The sequence below is a fragment of the Callorhinus ursinus genome, unplaced genomic scaffold (assembly GCF_003265705.2).
Source record: "Callorhinus ursinus isolate GAN/ISIS: 27379988/994484 unplaced genomic scaffold, GSC_fseal_2.0 scaffold1, whole genome shotgun sequence".
In the NCBI taxonomy this organism is placed as follows: Eukaryota; Metazoa; Chordata; class Mammalia; order Carnivora; family Otariidae; genus Callorhinus; species Callorhinus ursinus.
The window spans coordinates 114958029-114985147 of NW_027397063.1; the positions used below are offsets into that span (position 1 = coordinate 114958029).

A 27119-nucleotide genomic window follows, 5' to 3' on the forward strand; every position below is an offset into this window, starting at 1 on the left:
GATCCCAGAAGAAGAAAGAGAGAGAAGGGCAGAAGGTATATTGGAGCAAATTATAGCAGAGAACTTCCCTAATTTGGGGAAGGAAACAGGCACCAAAATCCAGGAGGCACAGAGAACCCCCCTCAAAATCAATAAAAATAGGTCAACACCCCGACATCTAATAGTAAAACTTAGGAGTCTCACAGACAAAGAGAAAATCCTGAAAGCAGCTTGGGAGAAGAGATCTGTAACCTCCAATGGTAGGTTCATTAGACCGGCAACAGACCTATCCTCAGAGACCTGGCAGGCCAAAAGGACTGGCATGATATATTCAGGGTGCTAAATGAGAAAAATATGCAGCCAAGAATACTTTATCCAGCTAGGATGCCATTCAAAATAGGAGTGATAAAAAGCTTTCAGGACAAACAGAAACTAAAAGTATTTGTGGTCTGATCATCAGACCACAAATACAATAAATATTGAAAAGGGTCCTCTAAGCAAAGACAGTGACCAAAACTAACATAGACCAGAAAGGAACAGAGACAATATACAGTAACAGTCACCTTACAGGCAATACAATGGCACTAAATTCATATCTCTTAATAGTTACTCTGAATGTAAATGGCCTAAATGTCCCAATCAAAAGACGAAGGGTATCAGACTGGATTAAAAAACAAGACCCATTGATATGCTGTCTGCAAGAGACTCGTTTTAGACCCAAAGACACCCCCACATTGAAAGTGAGGGGGTGGAAAATCATTTACCATGCTAACAGACTTTATCAAAAGAAAGCTGGGGTTGGCAATCCTTATATTAGACAAATTAGATTTTAAGCCAAAGACTGTAATAAGAGATGAGGAAGGACAGTATATCATAATTAAAGTTTCTATCCAATAAGATCTAACAATTGTAAATATTTATGCCCCTAACATGAGTGCAGCCAATTACTTAAGCCAATTAATAACAAAATCAAAGAAACATTGATAATAATACAATAATAGTAGGGGACTTTAACACCCCACTCCCTGCAATGGACAGATCATTTAAGCAGAAGATCAAGGAAATAAGGGCTTTGAATGACACACTGGACCAGATGGACTTCAAAGATATATACAGAGCATTCCATCCTAAAGCAACAGAATACACATTCTTCTCGAGGGTAAATAGAACATTCTCCAGAATAGATCACATCCTGGGTCATAAATCAAGTCCCAACCAGTATCAAAAGATTGGGATCATTCCCTGCATATTTTTGGATCACAATGCTTTGAAACTGGAACTCAATCACAAGAAGAAAGTTGGAAAGAACTCAGATACATGGAGACTAAAGAGCATTTTACTAAAGAATGAATGGGCCAACCAGGAAATTAAAGAAGAGTTAAAAAAAATTCATGGAAACAAATGAAAATGAAAACACAACTCTTCAAAATCTTTGGGATGCAGCAAAGGCAGTCCTAAGAGGAAAGTATATAGCACTACAGGGTTTTCTCAAGAAACAACCTAACCCTACACCTAAAGGAGCTGGAGAAAGAACAGCAAATAAAGCCTAAACCCAGCAGAAGAGAAATAATAAAGATTAGAGCAGAAATCAATGGAATAGAAACCAAAAGAACAGTAGAACAGATCAACGAAACTAGGAGCTGGTTCTTTGAAGGAATTAATAAGATTGATAAACCCCTGGCCAAACTCATCAAAAAGAAGAGAAAGGACCCAAATAAATAAAACCACAAATGAAAGAGGAGTGATCACAACAAACACTAAAGAAATACAAACAATTATAAGAACATATTATGAGCAACTATATGCCGACAAATTAGGCTGGAAGAAATGGATGCATTCCTAGAGATGTATCAACTACCAAAACTGAACCAGGAAAAAATAGAAAACCTGAACAGAACCATAACCATCAAGGAAATTGGAGCAATCATCAAACATCTCCCAACAAACAAGAGTCCAAGGCCAGATGGCATCCCAGGGGAATTCTACCAAACATTTAAAGAAGAATTAATACCTATTCTTCTAAAGCTGTTTCCAAAAATAGAAATGGAAGGAAAACTTCCAAACTCTTTTTATGAGGCCAGCATTACCTTGATCCCCAAACCAGCTAAAGACCCCATCAAAAAGGAGAATTACAGACCAATATCCCTGATGAGCATGGATGCAAAAATTCTCACCAAGATACTAGCCAATAGGATCCAACAGTACATTACAAGGATTATTCACCCTACCAAGTGGGATTTATTCCTGGGCTGCAAGGTTGGTTCAACATCCGCAAATCAATCAATGTGATACACTACATAAATAAAACGACAAGAATCGTATGATCTTCTCAATAGATGCAGTAAAAGCATTTGACAAAGTACAGCATCCTTTCTTGATTAAAACTCTTCACAGTGTACATACCTCAATATCATAAAAGCCATCTATGAAAATCATTCACAATGGGGAAAAGCTGAGAGCTTTTCCCCTAAGGTCAGGAACATGGCAGGGATGTCCAGTATCACCACTGCTGTTCAACATAGTACGAGAAGTCCTAACTTCAGCAATCAGACAACAAAAAGAAATAAAAGGCATCCGAATTGGCAAAGAAGAAGTCAAACTCTTACTCTTTGCAGATGACATGATACTCTAAGTGGAAACTCAAAAGACTCCACCCTAAAATTGCTAAAACTCATACAGGAATTCAGTAAAGTGGCAGGTTATAAAAATCAATGCACAGAAATCAGCTGCATTTCTATATACCAACAATGAGACAGAAGAAAGAGAAACTAAAGAGTCAATCCCATTTACAATTGCAACCAAAACCATAAGATACCTAGGAATAAACCTAACCAAAGAGGGAAAGGATCTGTACTCAGAAAACTACAGAACACGCATGAAAGAAATTGAGGAAGACACAAAGAAATGGAAAAACGTTCAATGCTCATGGACCAGAAGACAAATATTGTTAAATGTCTAATGCTACCTAGAGCAATCTACACATTCAAAATACCATCAACTTTTTTCAAAGAAATGGAACAAATAATCCTAAAATTTGTATGGAACCAGAAAGGACCCCAAATAACCAGAGGAATGTTGAAAAAGATGGTGGCATCACAATTCCGGACTTCAAGCCCTATTACAAAGCTGTAATCATCAAAACAGTATGGTACTGGCACAAAAACAGACACATAGATCAATGGAACAAAATAGAGAACCCAGAAATGGACCCTCAAACTCTAGGGTCAACTAATCTTTGACAAAGCAAGAAAGAATATCCAGTGGAAAAAAGACAGTCTCTTCAATAAATGATGTTGGGAAAACTGGACAGCCACATGCAGAAGAATGAAACTGGACCATTTTCCTACACCATACACAAAAATAGACTCAAAATGGATGAAAGACCAAATTTTGGGACAGAAATCCATCAAAATCCTTGAGGAGAACACAGGCAGCAACCTCTGTGACCTTGGCGGCAGCAACTTCTTGCTAGACACGTCTCCAAAAGCAAGGGAAACAAAAGCAAAAATGAACAATTGGGACTTCATCAAGATAAAAGCTTTTGCACAGCAAAGGAAACAGTCAACAAAACCAAAAGACAACTGACAGAATGGGAAAAGATATTTGCAAATGACATATCAGATAAAGGGCTAGTATCCAAAATCTATAAAGAACTTATCAAACTCAACACCCAAAGAACAAATAATCCAGTCAAGATGACATGAAAAGACATTTCTGCAAAGAAGACTTCCAAATAGCCAACAGACACATGAAAAAGTGCTCAACATTGCTCGGCATCAGGGAAATCCAAATCAAAACCACAATGAGGTACCACCTCACACCAGTCAGAATGGGTAAAATTAGCAAGTCAGGAACTGACAGATGTTCGTGAGGAGGCAGAGAAAGGGGAACCCTCCTACACTGTTGGTGGGAATGCAAACTGGTGCAGCCACTCTGGAAAACAGTATGGAGGTTCCTCAAAAAGTTGAAAGTAGAGCTACCCTACAACCCAGCAATTGCACTACTGGGTATTTACCCCAAAGATACAAATGTTGTGATCCAAAGGGGCATGTGTACCCCAATGTTTATAGCAGCAATGTCCACAATAGCCAAACTGTGGAAAGAGCCCAGATGTCCATTAACAGATGAGTGGATAAAGAAGATACACACACACAGACACACACACACACACACACACACACACACACACACACACACACAATGGAATATTATGCTGCCATCAAAAATGAAATCTCACCATTTGCAACAACATGGATGGAACTAGAGGGTATTATGCTAAGTGAAATAAATCAGTTAGATAAAGACAATTATCATATGATCTCACTCATGGGAGGATCATAGGGGAAGAGAGGAAAAAATAAAACAAGACAAAATCAGAGAGGGAGACAAACCATAAGAGACTCTTAATCTCAGGAAACAAACTGAAGGTTGCTGGACTGGAGGAGGGTAGGGGGATGGGGTAACTGGGTGATGGACATTGGGGAAGGCACATGATATAATGAGCACTGGGTATTATATAAGACTGATGAATCACAGGCCTGAACCCCTGAAACAAATAATACATTATATGTTAATTTTAAAAACAGTAGTAGTCAGTTGTTTTGTAGAATATTCCTCAGTTTGAGTTTGTCTGATATTTTCCCATAATTTGACTGAGGTAATACATTTTTGGCATGTATTCACAGGGAGTACAAGATGTTAGTGTCTTATTGCAGGTGATGTTAACCTTGATCACTTGGTTAAGGTGGTGTCTCTACTATAAAGGTACCATTTTCCCCCTTTATAATTAATAAATAACTTAGGGGACATACTTTGACACTGTGTGAATATTCTGCTTCTCAAACTTTTATCCATTAATTTTAGCACTTACTAGTGGCTATTATTTGCAACAATTATTGCTGTGATGTTCTAATTAACCATGATTTATTATTTATTAATTGGAGTTCTGTAAGGAAGAGCTGTTCCTTCTCCACTATTTATTCACTCATTCATTGATTCATTCATTCATTCAACTACTTATATTAGTATGGGGTCATGAATATTTATTTTATTCTATTGTTACTTTGTTACTCAAATTATTCCATCTTTGGCCATTGGGAGCTCTTTCAGATTGTTGTTTTGTTTGTTTTGTTTTGTTTTAAGGTTTTATTTATTTATTGGACAGAGAGAGAGCACAAGCAGGGGGAGTGGCAGAGGGAGAGGGAGAGGCAGGCTACCGGCTGAGCAGGAAACCTGATATGGAACTCTATCCCAGGACCCTGGGATCATGACCTGAGCCGAAGGCAGATGCTTAATGGACTGAGCCACCCAGGTGCTCAGATTGGTTCTTGTGTCCTTTTTATTTACTCCCACTTCTCAATCTCTTTTTTCATGTTATTTTTATTAATAGAATTTTTATTTTTGGAATAATTTTAGATTTACAGAAAAAACTTCAATAGTACACACAGAGTTTCTACATATCCTTCACCCAGCTTCCCCTAATACTAACATCTTACATAACCATGATGTATTTGTCAAAACTAAGAAACCAACATTGGTACATTACCATTAACCAAACTCTATGCTTATTTGAATTTTGTCTGTTTTTCCACTAATGTTCTTTTTTCCAATCCAGGATCCAATCCAGGATACTCATTTCATTTAGGAGTCCATCCTTTTTTGAGTACTTTCTTACTTACCACAAATGCCCAGACTTGTCCTGTATTTTCTCTGCCCAGTCCTGGAATAAACCACTTCTCTAAGGAGCCCCAGCCAGGAGTTTTGAAAAATTCCAATGCCCAGGAAGCACCCCAGATTAATGAAGTCAGAATCTCTGGTTGTGAAATCCAGGCATTCATAGTTTTAAAAGCTCCCCAGGTTATTACAATGTGCATTTGAGACTGAGTACCACTAATGCACACCTTCCCTCTCATTGTCAAAGAATAGCTGAAACTATAATGTTAAGTTCCCAAATGTCAAAGACTTAAATGTATTTCCCAGCAGGCTCTATGTTCCCTGAAGACAAGGGACTCCAATTTGTTCTTCTATAATCAGCCCCTAGCCCAGAACCCAGCACATAGAAGGTACCAGAAATGCCAAATGAATGAAAAACTAAGTGAATCAGGTCTTGACCCCCTTAGTGAATTTAGCCTCAGCCTGACTTCCTTTTTCCTAATCCCCTATCTTACATTAGACAGTTTTGCTGCTAAGTAAAGGCTACCCACCTCAAAGCCCTTGGCCAAATTTTCCAGACAGAAATCCTTGTATCTCCTCCCTAGAATGATGCCAATGCTGGCTTCCTCCCACTGGGTCTACTATCAACTCCTTCATTTGGGTCCCCTTCTGCCACTTCTACTTCCAATAGCCCTTATAGCAAATGCTTAAAAAAGGTAGCAGCATCTTTATTCCCTGTACTTCACCTGTCCTCCCCTTTCCTAGCCTGCTTCAGTGTCTCAGCTTCTTCTGCAGAGAGATACAGAGGGCACAGGCTCTGGAACCAGCCAAACCAGAGTCAAATCTCAATTCTCCCACTTACTAGATGTATATATTTGGGCAAATTACTGAACCTCTCTGAATCTCTGTTTCATAGTACGTAAAATGGGGATAATACCACGTACTTTGCAGGATTGTGAGAAGTCAAGAGAACATTTTTGCTAAACTAGAGCACAGTGTGAGCTCAGAAATGGCCACTGTGATTGTTGTTGCTGCTATTGTTATTGATGTTGTCTGTAGTAGCAGTAGTAGAAATAGTCGTAGTGGGAGTGGTGGTGGTGGTAGCAGGGATCAGTTCCCTGAATCACACACTATCATTTGGAAGGGACAGGGCAAGGCAAATTCTATAAAGGTGAGCAAGAACTTCTACCCATCTGTCCAGGGATCTAGAGTAACTAACAGAAGTTCATTTAGAATTTGCAGAATTCATTGCAATCACCTACACCATCCAGAGGAAATGGTCAAAATTGCACAAAGGCAACCTCAGCCAAAGCAATTATTTGCTGAGAACACCATCTGTTTACGTAACCCACAGATAATAATAATTAACATGGGGGGCGTGGCACACAATGACATCTTCGGAGTGTTTTTGTTTGCATCATCTCATTTAATTAAAACACCTCCCAATTTCAAGGTGGCTTTTTTTTTTAACCATTTCACTGATGAGGAAAATGAAGTTGTATGATACAGTCACTGACTTAGCAAGCGATGGAGTCAAAACTCACACAGGTCTCTCTGGCTCTGACATCCTTGTGGTTTCCACTCCTGGTTTTGTTTTTGGTTTTTTTGGATAGGTTTATAGGTGGCAGAAGAGCACACTCATTTCCAGGTCTGTTTGAAACAGGAGTTTCAGGAAAGGCTTAAAAGACTGGACTGCCTCACTGAAGAAAATGTCAAATCTAAAATTGGGTGAAGGGAGTCAAAATGTAAAAATTTCCAGTTTTAAGTGAAATCGGTTAAGTCCTGGGGATGTAATGTACAGCATGGTGACTAAATAATACTGTATTGCATATTTTGAAGTATTTAAATAGTACTGTATTGCATCACAAGAAAAAAAATGTATAACTGTCACCAGCTAGACTCCAAGACCTGCCATTTACTACCCACCTGCTTATACCCACTAACCTTCGTCTTATATTTTTCCTTAAGCTCTCTTTCTGGCTTACCTCTTAACTCAGGCAGATGAAACCCAAAACCACACCCGGGGGATGGCGACTGCCCTGGCAACACCTTCCACTGCCCCACACCACCCAGACTGTTTGAGCTAAACCCCAGGCTAGTGCCTACGCAGATGGACCATGGAGTGACCTCTGGAATGACCGGCAATTACCTTTACTTCATTGTAATACTAAAATCTCTGCCCAAGAAGGAGCACTTGCCTCATTTATATAACATACAGTGTGTGCCTAGGCATGTTTCCTTAAGGCGCATGTGCAACCTTATGCCCACCTCTATATACCATGACAGGGCTTTCCTATCTAAAATATCCATTCTAACTCTAAACAAAAAGAACCCATTCACCCTGGGGGAGTTACCACTTTGGAAGCCGTTCTCTATGATCTCCTTATTTGCTGCAAATAAAAGTTTTCTTTGTGCAACAAATTAATTTGGTGCAGTTTCTGACTCATCAAGGAGCCAACTCACACTGGTTCGGTTACATAACTATGTATGGTGATGGATGTTAACTAGATTTATTATGGTCATCATTTTGCAATATATACAAATACCAAATCATTATGGTGTATACCTGAAAGTAATATAATGTTATATGTCAATTACACCTCAATATAAGAAAAAGAATCTGGGAAAAAAATGTTGAGCCTTCCCTTTCTCATTTAGCCTCCCCATATTCTCCCTCTGGCTTAGTGGGGGGTGTGTTTATCCAGCAACTTGTTTCACCAATAGTCAGTCAGCTAACTAACCAAATAACCAACATGATTAGCCTATGCTAGGAACTGTGAGGACACCAGAAAAGATGTCCAGGCCTTCCCTCAGGCCAGTGCAGGAAACAGAAGTAACCCACCTAAGCAGAGTATGTGGGGTCAAGGGTCAAAGGAGAGAGAAGTCTGGGAAGAGTCTAAAGGAAGAGGGAATGATGATGGGAGTATGGGCTTGAGATGGAGAAAGGAACTGGAGATGGTGCTTTGGTAGGAAATAACAATCATAAAAGCTGGGAGGAGGAAATGAGGGTGTTACAGGTCAATTGTGAAGACAGTAGCTACCTGTGGTTCCTATTTGTTGTCAAAGAACAGTGGGGAATAGGGTTGAGGCCTGAATAGGCTGGGTCATGAAACAAACAGCGGACTTGAACGCCATGTGCTGAGCAATTGGGAGCTGCAAAGTTTTTGAGCTAGGAAGGGACACTATAAATTTGATGTTAAAGCCAATTCTAAACATTTGCAAATCGCTTTAGACTAATTGTTGCCTGATTTAAACTAAAACAATTAGTCCTCAGTGTTGAAAGAAAGAAAGAAAGAAAGAAAGCAAGAAAGCAAGAAAGCAAGAAAGCAAGAAAGCAAGAAAGAAAGAAAGAAAGAAAGAAAGAAAGAAAGAAAGAAAGAAAGAAAGAAAAAAGAGAAGACAGAAAGTACTCAAGGCTCCCACCAACACTGCAAAGTGCCCAGTAACTTGGAGCATTAAAATTAGAAATTTCTCTTGAAAGTGTTTTGACACGAAGAAACATCAAAGACTAAGGAGCTTCAATTTTGGAACAACAAAGCATGTAGGTACACGCAGCCAGGAATGGAGCAGAGAAAATTATGTAATCTTACTGGTAGGGAAAATGTCCCAAACCAAATTTTTTAAAATGCTATGGAATACCGGGGCGCCTGGGTGGCTCAGATGGTTGAGCGTCTGCTTTGGGCTTGGGTCATGATCCCGGGATCCTGGGATCGAGTTCCGCAACGGGCTCCCTGCTCAGTGCGGAGCCTGCTTCTCCCTCTGCCTCTGCTTTTCTCTGTCTCTCATGAATAAATAAATAAAATCTTAAAAAAAATGTTATGGAGTACCTAACCGCTACTTTTTCTGCAGTGACCAGGAGAAATCCAATTTTTATAAGTCTTATACCCAATATTAAGGTTGCAAATTAAGCCTTTTTATTCATGTATATTTTGTTAGAATCTTTATTTTACTTTAACCTGTCCTTACAGTTAACATCTCCAAGGCACACACAGAAAAACCAAGATAACCATGTTGTATTTTAAAACCAGATGAGATAAATAATAAAATGCATGGAGCTCTGCTAATCTTTAGACTATCTGTTTTGATACTTTATCTTTCCAAATTGTTCTGTGATCATTAGGAAAGAGATTTCCAAACAGAAGGCAGGCTTTTGCTTTGTGAGTGGGGATGAAGGTTTAAGATGTGAGAAACCTTCTTAAAAACAGACATAAGATGTTCTACACATATATTGAAACTCCAAACTCTGCTAAAAGTATTTTTCACCTTCTTAACCTATATTTGAATCCCAAGCTATTGGCTATATTCTAATTCATACTTACCTATGAGCAAACAAGGTATCAAGGCGTAGAAAAACCACATGATAAGACTTGTCAAGATTTCTTCTAAACCACAGAGAGGGTCTGTGTTTGGCAGATTCAGCTCGACCTGGAACATTGTTTCCTTCCAGAATGAAGCATTCTGTCCATCTCAGCCATCCTTGCTTCAGAATGCAGATGTTGGAGCTGAGGTCTGAGTTGCCCTGAAGACTGAATTGTTCTAGAAAGAGGAGCCAGCCCAGACAGCTCAGAAAAGAGGAACCAGCCCAGACAGCTCCCTCCTTTCTGTCCAAACCCAGATATTGCATCAGAGGGAGTGGCCTAGGAGAGTTCCAGGGAAAGGGTAACTCTGAGGAGCTTGAGAATCTGCCTAGGAGAGATAACTGACCAAGGCTCTGTCCTGGGGGACCCTGGATGTCCCTAGAATCTTCACTGGTGGTGAGCAAGCATTATTTTCCCCTCTCCTCAAATAGCTATCCATCATCTTCCAAGTCTCCATCTTGTCAGTTCATTCAAACTGGGTACTTACTAGCTCCCTTTGCTACATACTCCAGAAAAAGTAAAGAAGTTAAAAAAAATTTTTTGAATATCTTTTGAAAAGTCAGAAGGTGAATATTATAGCTTTATATTTGTTTATATTTGCAAAAAGAAAACCTGGAAGGAGATACAGAAACTAACAAGATTGGTTACCTTGGAGCAGAGAGAGTGGGAATCAGCAAGATGGAGGAGAAAAATGGGACCAAGACTCCTTGCAGTATATCTTTGTTTGGGGGCTTTTTTTGAAATTTGTTTTTTATTTTGGCAAAATACACATAACATAAAATTTACCGTCTTAACTATTTAAAAAAATTTATTTAAATTCAATTTAATTAACATACGCTGTATTATTAGTTTCAGAGGTAGAATTTAGTGATTCATCAGTTGCATATAACACCCAGTGCTCATTACTTCAAGTGCCCTCCTTAATATCCATCACCCAGTTACCCCATCCCCCACCCATCCCCCCTCCAGCGACCCTCAGTTTATTTCCTAGAGTTAAGAGTCTCTTATGGTTTGCTTCCCTTTCTGTTTTCATCTTATTTTATTTTTCCTTCCCTTCCCCTATGTTCAACTGTTTTTTTTCTTAAATTCCACGTATGAGTGAAATCATATGGTATTTGTCTTTCTGACTTCCTTCTTAACCATTTTTAAGTGGTATTAATATATTCAAATTGTTGTGCAACCATCACCACCATCTGTCCTATAAATCTTTTCATCTGGTAAAACTGAAACTCTATACCAATTAAACAGTAACTCCCCGTTCTCCCCTCCCCTTAGCCCCTGGCAACCACCATTATACTCTCTGCCTTTATGATTTTGACTACACTAAGTATCTCATATAAATGGAATCATGCAATTACTTGTCTTTTTCTATGACTGATTTATTTCGTTTAGCATAATGTCCTCAAGATTCAACCACGTTGTAGCATATTACAGAATTTCCTTCCTTTCTAAAGCTAAATAATATTCCATTGTATGTACATTTTGCTTATCCATTCATTCATCCGTCAATGGACATTTGAGTTGCTTCCACTTTTTAGCTATTGCGAATAATGCTGCTATGAACATGGGTGTACAAACAACTCTTCAAGACTCTACTTTCAATTCTTTTGGGTGCTGCATATCTTTTTGTACTGTTTGATGTAAGCATTAGTGGGGTGCATTAGTGGGAGAACATGGGTTTTAGAGTGCCACAGATTTTGGTTCCAGTTTCAGAATTTATTTGCATTATAACCTTTGGGAAAGTTATTTATTCATTCAACAAATATTCACTAAGGGCCTACTGTGTACTAGAATCTGGGAATTCAATAGACCCTGCCCTAAACCAATAACTTTTCAACTGGTGGTGAATATAGGTATGGGTATAATCATAAATCAATACTGAAGATAAAATGATAGAAATATCCACAAAGAAATATAGGAGCATTAAGCAGAAATACCTAACCTAGCCTGGAGGATTAGAGAAGGCTTCCTGAAAGAGGTGACTTTTAACCTGAGTGTTAAATGCTGAAAAAAATTAGCCAGGCATGGTGTACTTAGGAAACCACAAGAAGTTTCGTTCAACTGAAGAGCAAGACTGGGTGGTAAGAAATGAGGCTCAAAGGCAGACAGATCCAGGATTCCAGGCAGCTTTGAAAGCTTTGTTGAGGACGTTAAAGTTTATCCTGAGAGCAATGAAGGTCAAAGGAGGGGTTAAAACCTCAAATCTCATCATGTTATTCCCTGCACTGGAGGTTTAAAAAATTTATGACTTGAGTGGAGAAAACAGTGGGAAGGACAAAACTGGAGGGAGGAGGGCAAGGAATAAACTGTTGGTCAGTGAGGTGAGAGATACTGTTGGCTTCCACTAGGCTTTCCCAGGTCTGTAGAGAGAAGTGACTAAATTCAAAAGATGAAGGATGTAGAATTGATAGTTCTTAGATATAGAGTGGATTAGGAGGGTGGAGGAGGAAAACATGACTTTCAGGTTCTAGGTTTGAGTAACTGGGTGGATGGCAGCACCTCAATCAAAATAATGGAAAGGATGGGTGCCTGGGTGGCTCAGTCGTTGTCTGCCTTCGGCTCAGGTCATGATCCTAGGGTCCTGGGATCGAGCCCCGCATCAGGCTCTCTGCTCCGCGGGAAGCCTGCTTCTCCCTCTCCCACTCCCCTTGCTTGTGTTCCCTCTCTTGCTGTGTGTCTCTGTCAAATAAATAAATAAAATCTTAAAAAAAAATAATGGAAAGGAGGAGGGAAAGGTGAGGTCAGGCTAGGTAGGGTTGGGGGTGGTACAGAAGAAGGTTGCATGTGTTCACCTTGATACACTTCAATTTGACATGCTTCTATGGGCAGCAGCAGTCTCTAGTATGTTAATGATCTTTGTCTCAACTCTTATGGGTGTCAAGGGTATGGAACCATTTCCCCTACCTTCAGCATTCCAGTGGTAGCAGAGACCAGGAAGTGGGTGAAAACATGCAAGGAAAGTATGCAGATTAAGGAGACACGTGCACGTGCTCTTGGAGAAGACCTACATATAAGGACCAGCACAGGAAAAAAGATATGGAGATATAGAGAGAAAAAATAGGTCAAAGAGGTAGCCCTGGAGCAAACTGTGGTCCTGGAAATGAGGAAGGATGGGGAAATCATCAAGGAAGAGTGCAGAAGAGTTATTGAGTTGATCACTGAAAAATGTCCCCTGGATTTAGCCCCTGGAAGGCCATTTGTAATCTCAGAAGAGTTCCAGTGGAGAGCTTGGCTCATGGGATAGTTGTAGGTTGAGGAGTGAATAGGAAAAGTAGTACTCCTTTGATGTGAATGGGAAGAAAGCAACTCCATGAGCCTCATTTTTTCATTTACAAAATAGATAATGTCTTACATAATAGTTGTGGGATTAAAGAATACAGGGAACACAATTAGCCCAGTGCCAGGAACACAGTAGTCTTCACAAATGCTGTATTAACCATGTGTTATATTAACAGTGTTAACAATAGGGGCACCTGGGTGGCTCAGTCGTTCATTAAGCATCTGCCTTCAGATCATGGCTCAGGTCATGATCCCAGGGTTCTGGGATCGAGCCCCACATTGGGCTCCCTGCTCGGGCGGGAAGCCTGCTTCTCCCTCCCCCGCCCTCCCTGCTTGTGTTCCTGCTCTATCTGTCAAATAAATTAATAAAATCTTTTTAAAATGTTAACAATAAATACACGGGCCCCTGGCTGGCTCAGTCAGTGGAGCATGCAACCCTTCATCTCAGGGTTGTGGGTTCGAGTTCCACACTGGGTGTAGAGATCACTTAAAAATAAAATCTTAAAAAAAACAATACATACATTGGGGATTATTCACTTTGGCTGGTCCTTTGCAGGCTCCCCATCTTATGGTTTGACCCTTGGATCAGCAAAGAAAGTCTTCCAGTTGAAGATACCTATTAGAGGGTAGTTAAAAGAAGGCTCTGGAGACAACTGTCTGGGTTGGCATCTAGACTCTGCCAATTACTAGTTGTATTTTTTAGGAAAGTCATTTAAACACTTTGTTTTAGGGTCTTCATCTGTAAATTGGAGACCATAGTACCTAATTCATAGGGCTGTTGTAAGGAGTAAATAGGATGGTATACTTAGAATGGGATCTAGCAAAGTAAGTGTACAGTAAATATTACCTGTATATTTTTTACTACATCATGGTCAAGAACACTTGGTGCATGTTCTCCTTGATCCCAGCACTGAGTCAGTGGCCACATCTGTGCCCTGACCTCTGGTCACCAGCTGCTTGTACACAGTCTCTCACTGCTCTCCAACTTCCGATCCTGGCCCCCTTTGCCTTTGGGTCTGGACACACCCCAATTTGGGAGTGTTTCATACATACTGGCATTAACACCCGTCCCCACTTTTACTTTTCTTCTCCCACTCCTGGCTTCCTGATTCCTCTATCCTAAGTCCATTTCTGCCCACAATTTCCACATGTTAGAAGCTAACAATAAAAGTCAATGAGTACTGGGTATCTATTGCCTGCCAGGAATTGTCCCTAAAGGTTTTCCATAATTATAATATACAAGATACAATATACAATACAAGAGACTTACAAGGTAAGATTTGATTTCCAACTTTTCAAATGAGGACACAGGGCTCAGAGAAATTTATTGTAGATCACAGAGCTAGTCAGGGATGGAGACAGGAATTCCAACCAAGGTTTGCCTAACTCCAAGTCCTTTACACTCACCTTACTGCCCCACAATGTGTCTGTGGAGCACAGTGGGGTAAGTGATCCCGGAGATTAGCAAAGGTTTTGGGGAATAGACAAATCTCAATATGGAATCCTAAGGATCTACCAATATAGATTTCGGTAGGAGAGATGCATTCAGTTTAGCCACTGTGCCAGTGGCATGAGCCAGGCTCAAGGACTGAAAAGTTAAAGGGAATACAAACTGAGGATGGAAAGGAAAAGGTCCATAAACAGAAAATGACAGACAGAACAATACTCATTTACATATGCTGTGGGGGAAGCAGGAGAGTTGTTCAACAGAACTTAGGTTCTGTTCTTCAGAAACAGGTCTTAGGATAATTAGCTCTATTTGGGCATAGGTTCCTGTCAAGATGCCCATCTGCCATGCTGACAAGGCAGTACTACTGAGTTCACAAGCCACTGCAAAAAGAGCCTCCGTCTTGGGCTCAGCACATCTCAAGGGACACTGAGGGGTAATGCTACCTGCCTGCCACAGCTTTTGAATGACAGTCCCTGTCAGGACTGTTTCATGACTCAAGGAACTCAGATCATCACCTCTGCTTGGGCCTGCCATTGGGTGAGAACTTCTGGAGGGTTGTGCCTCACCTTCCCTTACCTAGACACCCCCACTCTGATCTTGCCTTCCTCTTCTGGCTCTGAGGTACTTCTTTCGACACCTCCTCATCAGCTGGTTGTGGTCTCTTGCATGCAACATGCTCAAACCAAACTATCCGCTAACCTGTTTCCTGCACTTCTCAGGTAAATTTCTACTGCTTTCCAGAGTTGAAGGATCATCTATGCCTGAAGATGAACTGCTGGAAGAATGGACCTATTTCCTACTATAAGCAAGTGCAGTCTAGAAATGGGAATTTTTTTTCCTTTACACTACTTGACACTTAAGTATTTGATATTTAATTATGGAAGAAAAAGCAAGGAGAGAAAAGGTTTTTATGGAAAGGTAAAGAGGCAGTGGGGAGGGATAAGGAGGTTGATGATCAAAGAAGAGATTCCTAAGCCCTCTGAGCTCTGCAGGGCTGGGACTAGAATTGAAGCAAGGCGAGGGGCGGTGGGGGGACCAGTAGGGCCACCACTCTTAGGCTTGTGCAACTGCAGGATAGGTCCTGGTGCCCTGGCATGGACTACATGGTCAATTACTCCATTCCAATAACCATTCCTTGCCCTACTTAGCACAGAATTCCCTTCCCTTTACCAAGATTCCTAAATTGTGTCCTGTGTTTTTAGCACATCTGACAGTTGTAATCCAGTCTAAATATTCCTTTCCTTTCTTCCTTCCTTCATTCTTTCCTTCCTTCCTCCCTCCCTCCCCTCCATTTGTTTTTGGAAGTAACACAGGGTATTCCCCTTGTCTTATACTCTTCTAACTCCTGCTTCCACTGAGTCTGCTCCAGATGTAATTTCCACTTTCAAGCTCTAGCTTTCAGGGTTCTTGTAGCCCTTTTTCACCTCCTCTGAATATACTTTTCAATTTCCTAAGTTTATTGTCTGGCCACCAGTGCAGAGAACCAGGAATTTAACCTTCCTTAACCTCAATTCTTTCCTTTGGGTGTGATCAATTAAAAACTTTGTCAAGTTTCTTCCTGTAGTTAGAACTGATTTCTTTTCAATGTGACATCCCCCAACAATTCCTCTTAAGCTGGAGAATCAAGCTCTATTCAGAACAGCCCTTTGAGTTAAAAATTCTATACTTAAATGTCATTTTATTCAATTAAAAAAAATTGAAAACCAGAAACAATGCTCTGCAATAGTGAAGATTGTACTATAATTTTCAAATGGCTACGGTTGCTGTATTTTCACTCAACCACTGGTTTAATCCTGGTCAGTCATCAGTGATTCTATTAAGTGGAGCACACAATATGCTCAAAGGTCAATTTTTTTTTTTATTAGAGGTGTCCTTTGATCACCCTATATAAATTAACACCCTACTTCTCACTCTCAGCCTCCTCAAATGGCTGCTCTATTCTTTCTTTAGAGCACTTCACTGTTAGGCATCTCATCACTAGCAATGTAAATTTTATGAAGCTTTTAGAGAGTTTTGTCTATTTTCTTCAATATCATATCGCTAACTCAAAACTCTGACACCTAAGCATTCAAATATTTGAGGTGAGTTGGTTGGATGGCTGGATGATGGACAAATATCTCCAAAAGCTAAACACTGACACATAATCATATAGATATAATAGTTCAAATAATATTCTTTTCATCTTGACACCAAGTGATTAGCATATACCCTGAGGAAATCAATATTTGTTTTCTGTAACATTCCCCTTATCTATAGTCTAGAAAATGTATCAAAACAAGTAAAATTTGGCATTACATACTCCTAGATACAACATGCTTATTCAGGGATTACAAATTTCTTCCATAAGAGCCCAAGAAAATCAATTCAATAATCGTTCTTCTAAAACAGATAACACTTCAGTCTCATTCTGGAACCCATCTATCTCCATAATTATCCAAAGGCTATCTGCAACTTCTCTACATAGTCTCAGATACAAATCTTCTTAGAGTCAGCCCAGAGATTTATTTAAAGCAACTAGGTATCTTTACCTTAGATGTCTATTTTTAATTGTCCATTTATGTTTATTTTCCTACTTGAAAGTCATTATTATTCCAAAAGGTACCAAAAAACATGGACAAAAGGAAATTGACTACTGTCTTCTGTAGTTATAACTACAAATGAAATTTACATTATTCCAAAATACTGAGCCCAGCTTTACCTAGCCTTAAAAGCTAATTTGAGTTAAACATTTAAAAATCAGCCAGACAGGCAGATAAATTAACTGTTTGTGCTAGGCCACTGTGAGCAACAAACCAATTCTGAAATATTCGATAATGAAAGTACTCTGGCGAAACAAACAATCTTAAAAAGACACTTTGGTTTAAAAACTTACCTCTATGAACCATGGCCGATTATAACTGAAACTCCTCCCGTTCTTCAAAACCTCACACACTCAATTTAGGTTCTACTCATTAAACAAAAAAGTCTCGGCAAACTGTATACTTTCAGATCAAAAAACACCTCAGTGGTAAACTAGAAAAATGTATTTCGGTTCCTTGGTGACTTGGTTTAGGTCGTGTAACAGCAAGAAATTAGGGTGTGGAGTATGCATGCTGGTCTGCATGTGTTTAGAAGATGAGAGTTGAGTCATATAAACTTGCTAAACCAAAAGAACCAGCTTATCAGAAGAGCTTCCTACCTTGCTTCACAGTAGAATCAATTAATGGTTTTCCCCAGCAATGCTGCTTTTAAAAAGTCCACTGGATGCTGTTCAGAACATAAAATGAAGATGTCATCTCTATCAAATGTCCTTTAAAGAAGTGACTACAGTTGTGAAGCCATTTGGAAACAGTTAAAAGATCTGTCTAATCTATATATACAATACAAAGGGTCCCCTTATCGTGGAGCAGAATATTAAAGTGGAAAGATTAAATCATGTTGTAATGCTACATTCCTAATTTGTTGATTTGGACATTGCATCTGAGGTGATTCTGAAAAATAAGTTTCCAGATTCTAAACCAAAAACTCCATGTTACAGGAAAGATAGGGACTAACGACGACTGCATTTAGAGATGTGAACTAGGGAGATAAGGGTTGGAAAGGAGACTTTTACTTTTTTTTTTTTAACCATGTACATTAATAAACATAAAGGGACCATTCACATTAGGTTCCATCCAATAGTCACCTTGTGGGAATTCAACTCCAGCACTGTCAGCTTATTACTCAGGGGAAACCAAAACTAAATTTTATATTAAATTCCCCAATTTTTAAGTGTGAACAATTCCTTTTTTTGTACTGTGTGGGCTGAACTGTATTCCTATTTGGTTGTACCCTGAACAGGGCACCTGGCCAAGATGTGGGAAGGGGCAGTGGTGAAATCTGGACTTTTCTACAAGGAAAAAGGTTGGTCGTGCGTTTGGGCAGGGGGTGAAGGGTAAGAGGTGCCTTTTCCTAATTCTCACAAGTCACACTGACAGTAGTGCCCCTGCTTCTTTGCAATCTCTGGAGTAGAAAACAGAATGGGAGCACTAAAACTGGAGATAATTTATGTACCTGTATCTGTAAGGATGGCCTTTTTCTACCAACCCAAGTTGCTCATCTGCCAGCAATAGCAATGGATTAATTAGCCTTCCTGTTTTTAGTGATTTATCTGTGACAGTCTTTAATTGTGCTAGGCACCTGTTACTGTGTACAGTAAAAGATACATTGTATGTGTTCATACACATTCAGCTGAATCCTAAGTACCTATGACCAATTAACAAGATACTGCAACAATAGCCTTTCATTACTGAACTTATATAAAGTTCTCAAATAACTTCTTCCAAGATTTTGGAGAAGTTATTTATAGAAGTGGGTTAGGCAGGGTTAAGTATGTTATCTGTGTTTAAATTGATAGCTAAGTGTCTCCTTGTATGTAGAAGAAGATTTCTGTAAATCTGGTCTTCCCAGAACTCTTTACCTGTTTTTTTTTTTTAATGTAAGACTTATTTTAGAGAGAGAAAGAATGAGAGCACAAGGGGGAGAGAATCTCAAGCAGAATCCCCCGCTGAGCAGAGCCCAATGCAAGGCTTGAGCCCATGTCCCTGAGCTCATGACCTGAGCCAAAACCAAGAGTTGGACACTCAACTGAGCCACCCAGGCTACCCCCAGAACTCTGAGGCTAAAGGAAGCAGAGAGATGGCAGTGTCACCAAACAGAATGTATCAGGCTGGGAATAAGGAAACCTGGTTTCTAATACAAGCCCTGCTACTCACTAGCTATACAGATGTTTTCTAAGGCTGTTCTAGTTCTTAAGAAAATTGCTTCAAGTAAAATTTGGGTTTTTAAAAACAGTCATTGATATAAGGGTTGGTTTAAGACTTTTTTAAAAATTGATAAAACGTTTAAGTACAAAATTCCGTAGGTTCCCAGGGAGGTTTTCTTTTCTTTTCTTTTCTTTTTTTTTTAAAGATTTTTATTTTTTATTTATTCATTCATTTGAGAGAGCGAGAATGAGAGAGAGAGAGAGAGTGCACATGAGAGGGGGGAGGGTCAGAGGGAGAAGCAGACTCCCCGCTGAGCAGGGAGCCCGATGCGGGACTCGATCCCAGAACTCCAGGATCATGACCTGAGCCGAAGGCAGTCGCTTAACCAACTGAGCCACCCAGGTGCCCCATCCCAGTGAGGTTTTCATCCCAGTATAGTAAGAGCACACAATAGGTATTACTGGCTCATCAACTCCCTGGCATTTTGCAGCCCACCTGTGCATGCACAGGAGAGGGACTAAAGAAGGACTTGAGAAACTACAGGATACCTGAAAGAAGAAAAATGTGGCCACAGAAAAAGAAAAGATGAGTGATGACACCTTTTACATCTGTGTGGAAGACATTTTCTCTTGCCTGATTTAACAAATGGAAAAGTTCTACAGCCTGGTTTTCCTGCCTCAGGTCCTGGATGCTGTTCAAGCTTTGTTTTGTTGAACAACCAGATGCCCAACTCTTTTGCCTTGTGGAAGATGAGTAAATGCAGTGTTTGTTAAAATGGTCATGTGGGCTATCTGGGAACTCTCTAGTTATTATAAATCTAATTACGGCACAGAAATGTACAATCTACTTCCAGTACTACTCCATTCCTAACTGCTTTCTCAAAATCCTTAACATAAGCTTAGTGGGGTTTGCTATAAATACAGTTGTCTGTGATACAAAAGATTAATTGCTTTTTTTTTTTTTTAAACAAACCTCTTTAAAAAAAAAAAAGGAAGACTGGGGGAAAAAAAAGGAGAAAAAGAAAGCATCATCAAATATTTGTTTAAATAAAAAGATGTTTACTACCTAGTCATATTTTAACACTTTGAAACTATTTTCTTTAACTTATATTCAAGTGATTTTACAGCAAAAAAGGTAAGCACACGACTTTTATTTCTATTACACTGTCTACTAAAAATCATCTCAATAAACAAAGGGAGATTGACAAAGATAATGAAATATGAACTAAAAGGCTTTAAAAGCAGATATAATGAAAATGAAAAATTGTACATCAAAGTCTTAATTATATTTGCTAACTCCTGTTGCTTAGTGGGAGAAGCCAGGGCTGCCACCCAGTGGCAATGTCAGTCTTAAATGATTTTAAGATTTAAAGAACTAAATATTTAAAATAATAATTAAAAAAAAAACCCAAACCAAAAACCTCAGGAATTAGACAACTTCAATTTTAACATCAGTAATTTTGGTATATTAAATACTAATCTATAACATATTAAAAAACAGAAAACATTCATTTGCTTAGGCAGCACTGGGGAAATTTTTGAAAATACCATCTGATTTCCTGCTAAGTTATATGATTTTAGTAAGTATTTTAATTAAAATATTGAAGGTTACTTTGCTTAAATTTAAATTCCAGAATTAATAATGGGGGGGCTTCACAAAATACAGTTATTTTCTTCTATGACTTGCAGAAGTAGATTCAATACTCCATAAAAGCCTCTCATTCATACACCCAAACTTCTGCTTAGTAAACAAAAACCTAAAAGAAACCCTCCAAAAGAAAGATTTAAAAAAAATAACTTTCTCTAACCATTTGGCATATCCCATCTTTTCCTCAGGTATAATCAATTTTAGTGTCTTAGTCAACAAAACTCAAAGCTGAAAGGAGGAAATGAAAATAGTAGAAATACTATGCCTGATAATTACTGATGTTTAGAGGTGGAAGGAAAACCAAGTATCTCACTGCCTCCTATTTCCCCAGTATCTGGCCACAGCTTTTTTCACACTGACACAGATATACCCCAATACAAGATGCTTTGGTAAAATAACACTAGGGGAAAAAGTAATATATAACACTAGAGCATCCATTTATAGTTTGAAAAGCTAAATATCTCAGAGACTGCTTTATTCTTTTGAATAACCAGATAAGAAGCAACCCCCCCAAAATCCTAGAAATTTAGAGATTTTTGTTTCCAACAGCTGTAAATTAAAAGTGTACAAGATACGTTTTCAAACGTATGTCCCATTTGTTTTGCTTTACAATGAAGACAATGAATAAATTTTTAAAAATGGCAGACACAACATACTTGATATTTACAATGGCTTGCAACAAATACCTGAAAATAATTTCTAATTTTCCATTTATTATTGCTATTTAGTCACAGAAAAAAACATTGTCCGAGAAATTTATTTTAGCATATGCCATATACTGATATAATAATTTTATATGAAGAGAAACCACTGCAGAAGTGACTAATATGGTGCCCATACATAAAGAAAATAAACCAATAAATTCTTCCAGGTAAAGACTTGATCTGCATTATTTTTTCAAAATATAAAACCTTAGTATTAGAAGCAAAGAGAAAAACAGCAAAGAAAACAATAAAACAGAAGACCAAGGATAAGGAACTGCTTTGTGCAGATGCTTTGCATATGTAGTATATATGTATACGCTGAGTTATAATAAAAATACTTATGTATTATAGTCAATTCTCATGTAGGGTCAGAAAGCGATTTCCAATCAAACATGACTGGACTGACATTTTCTCAGTCTTTAATTGACGAATTATAGCTGTGAGGCAGTCAGTTCTGGTCAGCATTATCATGATAAATGCTTGATAAGATACAGTTTTTCTCCTTGTTCACTTGTAAAAATTGGTGCCTTTTTGTAATGCTCTACAAGTTCTTCCATGGTGCTGAATTTACGCTGCCCAATGCAGTAGACAGTCTCTTTTAGTTGGACTTTAAAATGCTTGTTTTTCCCTTGTGCTTTTAGTGATACAGAGAAATCATTTGGCTAAAAGAGAAAAAAGACACATAGGGTAAACATTTTGAAAGACATCCATTTTATATTAGACTAATAACAGTAAGTGCTCAAATTTTAGCTAAGTACTAGGCACTATACTAAATTATTTACATAGATTATCTCCTTTATACCTCCAACCAACCCCTTTCAGAGATGAGAAAATCCAGGCCAAGAGAAGCTAAGTTGCTCAAAATCAACCATCTAGTTAACCATCTAGTTAACAAGAGAGCCAGGATTCAAACTCAAGCAGTCAGACTCCAAAGTCTCTCTTTTTTTTTTAAAGATTTTATTTATTTATTTGACAGAGAAACACAGCGAGAGAGGGAACACAAGCAGGGTGAGTGGGAGAGGGAGAAGCAGGCTTCCCGCTGAGCAGGGAGCCCAGTGGGGCTTGATCCCAGGGTCCTGGGATCATGCCTGAGCCGAAGGCAGATGCTTAACGGCTGAGCCACCCAGGCGCCCCAACTCCAAAGTCTCTTAAATAATATGCTCTAACACCTACAGCAAATCCTTTAAAGTTTAACATCTGAAGTATAACAGCTATCTTCTCTCCTGCCAGACAACTGGAGAAACACATGAGAAAACATGAGCTAATGTGAGCTAATAGTAGCTATCTTACAGACTAGCTGAGATAATGTTCTGAATTCTCAAAGATGATAGACACTAATGAGAGGTCATAAACTCAAATGCCTACAAGGGTAAAAAGACACGTAAACAAGTGACAGGTGGATACAGAGAAGGAACAGTGCATGGCCAATCTAAAGGAGGTGGCCACTTAGCTGTGACTGTTGCCTTGTAGGAGTAAGGGCAATGCTGGCAGGCCTTCCAATTTTAAAAGGAAGTCTGTCATCTGAATTTTTATAGTAAATCTCTCAGTATTTAAATACTGTTAACAAATTCGAATGTTTAAAAAAACATTGCTCAGGTCAAACACAATATGCCTGTTTGAGACCTTTATTTCTACTGCTAAAAATAATGGTGTATTTTGGATAATATCTAGGCTCAATTACCCACCACAAGAAAATACAGTGTTCTGTAATCAAGCTACTTTCTTCCGTATTTTGTTTTATTTTAACCTAATACTTTTCTGAGCAGTCTAAAAGTCTGCTTTTATATAATTATTGACAAAGTTTCAAACATTGGGCTTCTTGGAAACATCCTATACCTATGGTTACTCTTACCACCTGCTCTGAGGTCACTCACTACCTAACCCCTCTTGCCCATTGCTTGTCCTGGAAAGCAGGGTTAAGTCAGGCATCTAACAGAAAACAAATCCCACCACTCTTCCCTATCATCAATCCTGCTCTTCCTTAGGGGTTATATATAGGCCCCATTTCTTGAACTTCATATCAAGCAGTTCAATTAGCCTCGGTTTCTCCTTCTCTACTTTCTTCCCTCCCTCTTATAAACATATATACACCATATGCATGTGCGTGCGTACACACACACACACACACACAAACCAGATAGGTTTTCTTCCAACTTTCAACCTTTTACACAATCACACATTCACTTTTGTACAACTCCATACAGAGAAACAAAACCAATACTGTTTTGAAAAGTGGAAAAGTAGTGGTATCCTTTTAAAAGGAAAAATAAAGACCATTTTAAAGGGAAATAAATATCATCAAATTCTAATATCCTAAACATTAACCAAAAGAGCCCATATAACTTTTACTCAATTTTTATGGTTTTATACTTTTACTGTTTTACTAGTATTGGAAAAAATGTATCTTTTATTGCAAATGCATTTCAAATATAGTGAGTATTAAAATAGGTTTTTGAGGTAAATAATTTAAGGGTTTCCAACTTCCAAACAACAAATCTATGAAGAAAGTTAAAACTTAATTTTTTTAATTTAGGGATTTCCTTTTCTAAGGATGACAGCACATCCAATATGCAATTTAAGAAATGTTTTCCCAGGTGTGCCTGGGTGGCTCAGTCAGTTAAGCATCTGACTCATGATTTCATCTCAGGTCATGATCTCGTCTCAGGTCATGATCTCAGGGTTGTGAGACTGAGCCCCACATTATGCTCTGCACTGAGCGTGAAGCCTGCTTGAGATTCTCTCTCTCTCTCCCTCTGCCCTTCCCCCCAACTCATGCTCTCTCTCTCTCAAAAAAAAAAAAAAAAAAAAGCATTTTCCTAGTTTAGTTCATTGTGTTGTTTTACTCTGAAGCAGCCATGGTTCAGTTTTCTCCATTTTTCAGTTTAACGCAAGAGAAGATATTTCAGAAAGGCAAGACAAACAGAATTAAACAAGGCCAAATAATCCAGTGTAGTTGTCACTGCTAGGGCTATATTTTATTCAAAATAAATACAACTGTAAAGAACACTGATTTTAAGTTCAGAACATCTAAATTTATGTCCCAACTTATCACCTGGTTAATTTTAGGGAAGAAACTTAACCCTTCCAATCTTCTATTTATTTTTTTAATACTCAGAGCTCTATTTCCATTTATTTGAAAACCAACTTACCGAAGATTCACTATCACGAATGAGGAAATCACCTTCATGCCCTCTTTCATTTAATGCCATTTCTGCTTGATGCCTGGTGACTTTCCCATAATACCATGGATTGCCAGCAAACTTTCCAGTGAGTGAAGGCCTAATGTAATCACACTGAGGAGGTGATGGTTCCAAACCTGAGGTTAATGGATTATTCTGCATAATGGTAACATAGTTTTTTGGCACCAGACCAACCATTCCATTGATCTTCCTGCATTTCCACCATTCAGGGTCATTTTCAGGCTTTTCAATAACATCCATTACATCTCCTTTCTCAAAATTAAGTTCTTCATCATTGGACGAACTGAATGGGTAAAGAGCCTGTACCACATGCAACACTTGCCCAGTATTTAGGTTATTGACAACTGCTGCTAATTTCTCTGACAGAGAACCCACATGGTCACCCAAAGGACTGTCACCTTCCTCAGTTACATAGTTTGAAGGAAACCATCCAACTTGTCCATTGTAGCTACCCCGCCACCACCCATCACTGCATTTCTCCATGACGATCACCTTTGTCCCTTTTATCAATGATAATTCATCCTCTCTCTCTGCCATGTAGTTAAATTTCACATAAGCAGGCATGTTGAGGTCATAGAGACGTTCCCCTGGGTCAACAAAGCTATCATCAGCAGGAGATGCAGAATCTGGCACACTATGTTTTCTTTTCACTTTTCCAATACCTGTTCACATAAAAAAAGAGTAATAAGAAGAGAATATAAGATAATGAAAACCAAAAACCCAATTTATTCATTCTTTAAAAAGGATCTTCACCTCTGTAGCTCTTTCAGCCTTTAAACTTGTAGATAACAAATTTCTTTTTTTCCTTTATTTTACATCTTCATGACTTATTTTATAATTGGAAGTTGTACCTTTTGACTTCCTTCACAAATTCTTTTCATAACCAAACATGTAAATGCAGTAATTATGACAGTTTACCTTCTCACTTTTCTCTCAAAGGTGTTGAAATAATTGTATAACATAATGACAGTTTTCCTAAATTTAACAAAATTTCTTCCAAATGTAAATATAGATTATTTCTCTCATATCTACAATCTAAGCACATATTCTTGTCTTACTTTTATCAACCTAATTTTGCAATTAGCTGTATGGAAATAAAACAATAAATTACAACTTGATATGCAATATAAGATTGTAGTTATGTCTGGGTAATCCTTCCATTTGCTTTCTTAGTTCCCAGATCCATGTTGCTCTATTTTCTTCATTATGTTTATTTTAAAATAATACATTATTTCCTTGTTTGTCTACCCTCACCCTGTTCACATGCAAGCTACAGAAGAGCAGGGATTTTTGTTTACTTTGTTCACAGATATAACACCAAAGATCTCAGACAGTGCTTAGTATACAGTAGATGCTTAATATATATTTGTTGAAAGAAATGAGAAAAGCACCACATGGTACTACCATCATAAATGTATGCTACGTCAATTTTTGTCATGTGCTTTCACTACTGATCATTTCTTAGCACATGATTTTGTGTTCTGCTTTTACTGAGAAAACAGAGGCATTCCTAGATAAAACTTCTCGTACCTTCCCACAATCTCAAAACTCTTTCTTATTACCCTCACTCTTCTTCTTCATGCAAGTTTCCAATCTCTGATCCTCCTGGGTTTTTAAATATCACCTTTCCTGCCTCTTTTGGGACGCTTGGCCACCCTTGTTTCCCTCCTACTCAGTCCCTTCTACTGTCTAAAAACATACTCACAGATCACTTCTATTCCAAAATAAAGTTACTTCAAATCTGCTACTCCTTTTGAACTATACCATTCTTTAAAAAGTTGCCTCTTTTTCTTCCTTCAACTTCTTCACCATTCACTCACTCCTAACTCATGATCTGGTCCTTTAATCTCTACCATTCTACCAAACTACTCAATTAAACCATTCTTATAAAAACTGTGTCATCTCTTTACTGCCAGATCAGTACCTTTAGAGCCCTCATTCTTTTTAAACTCTCTATGCAGCAACCAAGATCACAGATTATTCTATTGTTTTCTCCTTTAACTCCCCTGAGAGTCTCCTGTCTTACCTGTTTAGATATTCTTGTGTATCTCTGTCTGGGCTCCTCTAAACCTTGTCATAAAATTGTATTGTACTTAATGGGACGCCTGGGTGGCTCAGTCGGTTAA

The 27119-nt window shown here is 38.6% G+C and overlaps 2 protein-coding genes across 15 annotated transcripts in view; both read right to left on the reverse strand.

The window, feature by feature from the left end:
- IL20RB (interleukin 20 receptor subunit beta) overlaps nt 1-21379 on the reverse strand; it is a 50185-nt gene extending 28806 nt beyond the window's left edge. For 2 of the 3 annotated variants that reach the window (XM_073899589.1, XM_073899586.1), the window contains exon 1: nt 17591-21379. In XM_073899589.1, the coding sequence (XP_073755690.1) occupies nt 17591-17603 (13 nt within the window). In that variant the 5' untranslated portion in view covers nt 17604-21379. Of the gene's footprint in view, nt 1-9950; nt 10168-17590 lie in introns of all 3 variants that reach the window. The other variant, XM_025881796.2, reaches the window with a different exon arrangement.
- Nucleotides 21380-21526: 147 nt separating this feature from the next.
- NCK1 (NCK adaptor protein 1) overlaps nt 21527-27119 on the reverse strand; it is a 75985-nt gene continuing 70392 nt past the window's right edge. For all 12 annotated transcript variants that reach the window (XM_025881804.2, XM_073899594.1, XM_073899598.1 and 9 more), the window contains 2 exons: nt 24943-25655; nt 21527-22455 (listed from right to left, as the gene is read on the reverse strand). In XM_025881804.2, the coding sequence (XP_025737589.1) occupies nt 22261-22455; nt 24943-25655 (908 nt within the window). In that variant the 3' untranslated portion in view covers nt 21527-22260. The remainder of the gene's footprint in view (nt 22456-24942; nt 25656-27119) is intronic.